Below are 7,705 nucleotides of genomic sequence, written 5' to 3'. Positions count from 1 at the left end.
TGGAAGCCAAAAGAATAAAAAAAGATTCACCAACATTCATGGGGGATTCACCAACATTCAGATGTTGGTGGGGACAACATTAAAGTGAACCTGCTGATTTGCCCTGCATGGGTGAAAAAAAAAAGCAACTGCTTCTGGCAGTTAAATGCTTTGCCTTCTCAGAGACTATGCTAAACAAAATTTGTGTGCTATTCGGCAGCTCAAAAAACATTACCAAAAAACAAAAAAAGTCACTTCAATTATTTTTTTATTACATCAATTGATATACCTTTTCATACTTAAGTTATAAATGCTTGGTGTGTCACCATATGCATTTGTTAAACATAGTGTCCTAATACTGGAAAATACAACAGGTTCATATTTGTATTAGTAAAAGGAAATAATTCCTACAGCTCATTCAGAATTACTACATACATAAATTATAAATAAAAGTATCTGCACAGCAAACAAAGATAATACCAATTAGTACATTTTCAGAATCACCCAAAAATCCTATACATCTATTTGTGTGATAAATATACATTTGAAAGTAATAGGTTTGCAGACGTAGACACATTTCTGCACAGTTTATGTTACAATAAGAAAGTATACACTTCTGCACATTTTGTCATGTTCTTAACCCTTTTCATAGAACATAAAAAAATGAATAGGAAATAACTACCTAGCCTTCTCTAAAAAAAAAAAAAAAAGATTGATCATGTGTTTGAAATTACAAACCATTGCTGCTATCAATTAAACATGATAAACTAATGTATTGTAAAAACTAGTATTGAGTATTAGGTTTTCTGAGGGTGATGGCACAAGGGAATTCCCCAGCCTAGCATCTGTTATGGTTGCAATAATTTTTTTTAAGCTTAAGCAGTGTGGATCATAGAAAGCTTCCACAGAACTCACAGCTTTTTAAGAGTGTGTTTCAGCGTGTTATAATCCCGTTGTCAGGCATTCTGATGTTCAAATGCACCATATGGCAGAATCCAGGGTAATACATTGATTTACGATGAAATCTTTTGTCAAGACAGAAGAATGAAAAGGGGCTGAGGGAGGCAGACAGGATGGCGTTAATGGTGGTGAAGAAGGGGGAGTAAGAGTAAGGTAAAGGTGGTGAAAAATGGAAAATGCAAATAGAGGGGTGGGAATGAGAAGGTATAAGGTAGAGAAAGTGAGGTCAGGGGTGAACTGGCTGAAAGAGTGATGCGATCCACCCACCCACCTTAGCTGGAGTGGGGGAATAGAAGGGAGGAGAATAGTTGACTGGAAGTGGGGTCACTGGTCCTTCAAAGGGCTGTAGTTGATTATTGTTTTGGTGGTGGGAAATCACCCTAGGTGTGGTGTCTAAATAACGGTTGGGTTGAAGAGGATGGTGACTTGCGGGAGTGAAGTTTGGTAAGGGGTTGCATGGTAACTAGTGTTGTACCCGAGTCAGTATGAGGGAGCTGGGAGCAATCAGATCAAGGTGGTAGCACACCCCTTGGATGAAAAAAGCAGGTGAAGCCCTTGAGGACCTGTAGTCCATGGGGGAACTAGAGGACAGTGCTTTGTGGTTAGATTGGTGTTTTAATGGCCATCATGGGGTATGGTATATTGAAGTTGGGTGTTGATAGCAAAGCCATAATTTGTACACGCTTTTTTGTTTTTGTTACAGACAAAGTAGGTAAAGGATAGAGCCCTTGGTGGGAGATTACTCTGATGATGGTCATTGATCCAAGTGGAAAGGATGTAATGAGAATATATCTAAGCAGTAACATGAAACATAATATTTTAGATTAATAGGGAAGATTAGAACAATGTTTTTTTCAGGGTTCCTGTAAAATTTGTAACAGCTTCCTTAAGCAATGAGCAGTTTGTAGCTCTCTGGTCAGTTTAATTGATAGCAATTATCTTTTTGGCTATCTGAAAGGTCAGCTCTGTAGGAGGCATTCTTTCAATTAACCACCAAATATATTATAAATGTTTTGTGAACTTTGGATATAGTGATTATAGAAACATAGAAGACCTAGAAATCATTTGAAAGAATTCCCCCAAGTTAAAACTGTAAAGAAACACTGGACTAGAAGATTTCAGGATCTCATTACTGTCAGTGTCTTGACAACTGCCCAATGACCAGACATATTATTACTTTGTGCAGTCAAGATTCCTAGCAGAATCCTATTGTCCAGCTCCTAAAATGGAGATAAAATGGAGTACCAAACAGAACACATCCGTGTAGCATGGCACAATATGATGTGGTTTGTCTCAAGAAACTAACATTCAGCACCGAATAGCCTTTAGTATGACCATAGGGAGATGTTTCCAATTGATTTATTGCTATTGGGTGCATTACATTAATGAGTTAGTTCACTTTTTACAAAAACCTAATATTATTTACCAGCAGGGCACAAATTTACACTTATGTACACTATGTTAATAAAGATAATGATGTCCCATTTGTGTTTTGCTGGAGTGCTCACAGTTCTGCTCACTGAGGGGGCAGGAAACTTCTGGGGAGCAACTATGTTTGGCTGGAATTGCGACAGATTTCCTTGTGGGGCAATTGTACTTTGAGGCAAATACATCCTCTTTGTTCTCTGATCTCAGCTCTTTTTCTGCACCATTCTTTTCTTCTTTCACACCGTCTTCAACTTTGGTGTCCAACTCTAAAACGTCCTCATCTGAACAGCTATCTGTATTGTAATCAATCTCCTCTTCGCATGGCGGTTCATCGTCGGTTTCAACACTGCTAAAAATGACAAAAGAACAAGAATAAGGGCCGCGCACATGATTAAACACTTCAGATACCAATCCATTTCCAGCACAGAAAAGGGATTAAGCAATTATACTGTGTAATTACTTAACTGCACTGCAAAATTTATATTCTGCTTGTCCTCAAAACTAAAAAAAATTGCTATTGTCTTCCATTCGTGGAACTGTTTTATCTATTTTTTAGCATCCCATTAAACAGACAAGATATTTGTCTCACACACAGAATATGTATCCAGTGTCATACAGCTGAAATAGTCATAAGTTATTTTATTACTGGGGTGTTGATTGAGTATTTCAGAATTTAATGCTACGACAAGGCTCATGTTATAACTCCTTGATCATACCTACCAGACTCATTTTACAATCCAGAGACGGACCTTTACTTTTATGGCAGTGGTGTCTCTAACCATATAATCAGGAGGGTCGTAAACTAAGGAGGCATTACTAGTTAGAGACTATTTTTAGAAAAATTAAAAACAGTTGCAGCTATAAGGTATACCTACAGATATAGAAAAACGGATGGTTTCTAGCAGATTACTTAAGTCTTTGCCATATCCAAGAAAAAACAAATATGCCAAAATTTATTTCACCAAACAAAAATCGGAACTTTTAAGACAAGAATTTATCATACAATTTTACCTGAAAGCCTAATATTTTTTATTATAGATAACCGTTGTACATTCATATATCACAAAACATTTCAAAAAACAATACTCTCAATTCTTTTTTTTATTCCCAATGCCGATCATGGAGCCAGTTTACTTCTTCAGGAGTAGATTGAGAACTACAAATCTATACATACAACCAAATATAATATGACAAAGATCAATAATACATCTAATACCAATAAATAAAACTCACATTTCCAAATATAATCAGCCTAGAGATACCTAAGCATGCCCTTAGTAGCTTTAAAATCCCTGTAGGTATAGCTGCATGGCGAGCTGTTCAGTCAAATCCTTATTTCCCCATAATGCTAAAGCCTCTCTGACCCTTACTGCCTCCTAATATTATTATTCATAAACAGGATTTATATAGTGCCAACCTATTTTACAGCGCTGTACATTAAATAGGGGTTGCAAATGACAGACAGATAAAGACAGTGACACAGGTGGAGGATAGGACCCTGCCCCGAAGAGCTTACAATCCTGCCTTTTTTTACTGATTATTTACACCACCTTTAAAAAATAAAATTGAGTTCTCCCTAAATTTCATCCACTTTTTATCTAGATATGCAGTGCCCACTAAAATTTGTATATCTGTGTGCCATAGCATTTAGGACACTAAATTCATCTGATTGAATGGGCACTGCACTCTAGTTCTGGAGATAGCTTTGTAACCTTATGATACAAACTGATGAAATATTTTCTTACTTCTGCAGAAAAATGCCTTACAACATTCTGAAATATTATACTTTATTTACGAGAAATTGGTACATTGCAAGCTGACTAGCAAGAATGTTAGGTAGGTGCATATTCAAACATGGACTAGCCTAAATGATGGAACAAGGAAGGCAAATGGGGATCAATTAGTAGATGTTGATTATGCGCTTGTTACTAAAAAATCTGTCCAATATTTTATCCCCTACCAATAATTAAGCTCCCTTAGGCATTAAAATGAAGCGAAAAAAAATTATGAAATAAAATGAGTATCCAGAAAAATAGACTGGAATATAGAAATTCAATAAAAGTAAAGGAATCGCATTAATTCAAATAAACCAGCCAGTGAGTCTTTAGCACTTTTACACAATTAAAAAAATGTACTGATGTTAAAAACAACGGTGGTATTCTATTTTTGTTAAGCTATTAAAACAAGAATGTTAGTATGTTAAAAGAAGAACAATTTTATACAGGGTTTTCTTTTGGAATAAGACTCATACTGAATTTGAGTATTGAAAATTTGCAAAGGCCTACATTGCAACAATTATTCATGTCATGCCAAGAAGATACCCTTAGGAAATGCTACTGATGTGTCCAATTTATCAGAGGTTGTGACTGAATTAAACATTTAGTGTTTGTATGAGTAAATGAGTGTCTATAAAAACAACAAAAGCAAAGTGTTTATAGAAGTCTGGATCCTTTGGTTTAATTATACTAGATGTTTGTTGTAACAGCAGGAAGATTTTGATATGTCAGAGAAACCAAAGTTTTTTTGAGTAATTTAGTAGATTTATGCCTAAATGAGGCTTTGTTAGGAAATCACAAGTTCGCATTATGGTTTATGCTGTTGGGGGCAGGTAGAAGTCTGTTTTTTCCCCAAAACAGAAGGATGCTACAAGCTTTTTGTCTCATTCCTTCTGTGGCTAAAAAGATTCTACACACACACACACATAGTCGCTGTCCCCAATTTCTATCCAAGAGGGACTCAACCCTGGTTTCTATATTGGGTAAGCCCATGCTGTAAGGCTAAGCAAACCTGCCTGGACTATGACAGCTCTTACAGCCCTGTCATAGCCCAGGCAGGTTCTCATGTAGTGTTGGTTAAATTTGCCGCTGTCATTGACTTCAATGGGATTCTAGTTCAGTATTAAATCAACCTAAACTTTGAGATCAGATCAGCAGGAAGATTTTGATATGCTGAAGAAACTAAAGTTAGTAGAATTGTGATGATATGAGGCTTTGTTAGGAAAGAAAATGTTTAGCATTATGGTTAGTGTTAATGTCAATATGGTTTGTGTCACTGCAGACAGACGGGGTCTGGTTTTTGCCAAAAAGGAAGGAGGACTACATACTTTTTGTCCCCTTCCTTCCTTGGCAAACATGATTCCAGAAGACTTTTTATGGATAGGATTGGAGACACAGATGCATACTGCCCCGTTTTTTTTATCCAATAGGGTCCCAATCCTATTAAAGGGTCTGGTTTTTATATTGGGTAAGCCCATGCTTTAAGGCTGAGCAAATCTGGCCAGCTTGCTAAGACAGCTCCTACAGTTCATGTGCCTAATTGGTTGAGCGTTGCTCATGTAGTGTTGGTTGAATTTGCCTTTGATCATTGACTTCACTGGGAATTCATTCAGATACAAATCACCCAAAACATTGGGATCAATTCAATTGAAGCATGAGTGAGCATTAGAATTAGTATCAATGATAGAATGAGCATAAGGGGTATGTTGAGTTATGGTAATATTGAACATTTAACAAAACAATTATTCAAGGCAATATTGGTCAATTTTTTCAATGGAAATGGTAACTTCACTCTAAAATTAGGTTCAGCTTAATTGTTTGCTGGACCCTAATATTTATACGACATTGAGCAAATTGAGAAAAAAAATAGTCAAATTCAGTAAATATAAGGTAATTAAAATGTTATGACAAAAAAAAGAGTCCACTTTGGGGACAGTACATTAGGAAAAAACAACTATTTTCCTTTGGAATCTAATGTCATATGGTAGTGTCTGATCTACAAAAGAACTGCTCTTAGATTTTTGGTACATAACTTATGGAACACAAATGGAAATAGTACATTTAAGCAAAGGCTGGCACAGATTTTTTTTACACTTCTTCAAATGACCCTTGAGCAGTTGAAATACACTGCGAATCCTTGTTTGCGTTTGTAAATTATCTCTGCACCTGGAGCTCTTCATACCTCTTGTACTCTTATCATTTCAAAAGGTACAGGGCAGCAATTTCCCAGCATCCACCACATCTGGCACAGCATGACTGATGAATGTTTAAGTGAATAGCAAAAAAAAAAGAGCTCTTGTGAATGTAATTTGCTACACCCAAGCTTGACATATTTATTAAGCCAGCAAAGTAATTATTAGATACTTGCTTTCCATATCACAGAAAGCAGCTCCCCCAGAGGCAGACTCAGATGTAATAAATGTAAATGAAATTGTATGTGCAGAATTTAAATAAAATCACACTGCATTAGTGTAAACTATAAAGCTTAGGAAGTGGAAGCTAGAGAAAAAGAATTACATTGTTTCTAGTATCTGTATACTCTATGGGCCACTGCAAGGCAAAGCACACAATTTTGCAAAAAAAAAAAAAAAAAACAACAGATACATATAATACCTAACAAAACAACTACCAAGTGCTGACAACTATTAGTAAAGCTTATTTATGGGGTTGAAAAATGGCATGCCTACAGTAGTGTAAACTATAAAGCTTAGGAAGTGGAAGCTAGAGAAAAAGAATTACATTGTTTCTAGTATCTGTATACTCTATGGGCCACTGCAAGGCAAAGCACACAATTTTGCAAAAAAAAAAAAAAAAAAAAACAGATACATATAATACCTAACAAAACAACTACCAAGTGCTGACAACTATTAGTAAAGCTTATTTATGGGGTTGAAAAATGGCATGCCTACAGTGAAAGGTACATTGCAAAAAATAAATAGCTTAGTACATAAAAATTACAGTATGTGCAAAAAAAAGAAAGGAGGAATCAATTTTATTTTATATTTTTTTGTTCCTTAAAAGCAAGTAAAGAAATATCAAGCCTATTTAAAAAGATTATTGCGAAAATACTAACTTTCAATCCCAAGTGGTCATTCCCAGGCTGAAATGGTCATCATGACTACCAGTTTTTTTTTTTTTGTCTTTTGTACAGAACTGGGTGTTGATTTTTTGCTTGCAATTTTTCACAAACGGCTTTATTTATAAAACAGGGAAGCCAACATTGCCTGGTGGGAATCAATTACAGCCATTGAAGCAATTGGATCTGGAAAATTCCAATATGGGAATGTCTGATTCCATTTTTTTAACTAGAGCCCAAAGTGAGGTTTTCCAAGTCTAAATGAAAAATTATCAAATCATGGACCAACCATTCACCAGATAGACATTGACAATCAGCCCAGTGTTTAGTGAACATGCAAATTGGTTTTAGTGGTTCGGTTGGGGAACATGTTTCTTTTTGAAATAATATTACTAAATTAAAGAAGATCCCAATAGGTCCACAATTCAGACCAGAGGTCAGCAGTTCTAGGTAGGTTGCCCATGTTTCTGGATGATCATGGGCTTCC

At 35.8% G+C, this 7,705-nt stretch overlaps 1 protein-coding gene across 3 annotated transcripts in view; it reads right to left on the bottom strand.

Moving 5' to 3' along the window:
- Positions 1–235: 235 nt before the first annotated feature.
- AGBL1 (AGBL carboxypeptidase 1) overlaps positions 236–7,705 on the bottom strand; it is a 359,716-nt gene continuing 352,246 nt past the window's right edge. For 2 of the 3 annotated variants that reach the window (XM_072402702.1, XM_072402704.1), the window contains one exon: positions 236–2,716. In XM_072402702.1, the coding sequence (XP_072258803.1) occupies positions 2,401–2,716 (316 nt within the window). In that variant the 3' untranslated portion in view covers positions 236–2,400. The remainder of the gene's footprint in view (positions 2,717–7,705) is intronic. The other variant, XM_072402703.1, reaches the window with a different exon arrangement.

This window comes from Pyxicephalus adspersus, chromosome 2 (assembly GCF_032062135.1).
Source record: "Pyxicephalus adspersus chromosome 2, UCB_Pads_2.0, whole genome shotgun sequence".
Taxonomy (NCBI): Eukaryota; Metazoa; Chordata; class Amphibia; order Anura; family Pyxicephalidae; genus Pyxicephalus; species Pyxicephalus adspersus.
The sequence above is the reverse complement of the archived record's forward strand: the minus strand, read 5'-3'. Positions and strand labels throughout refer to the sequence as shown.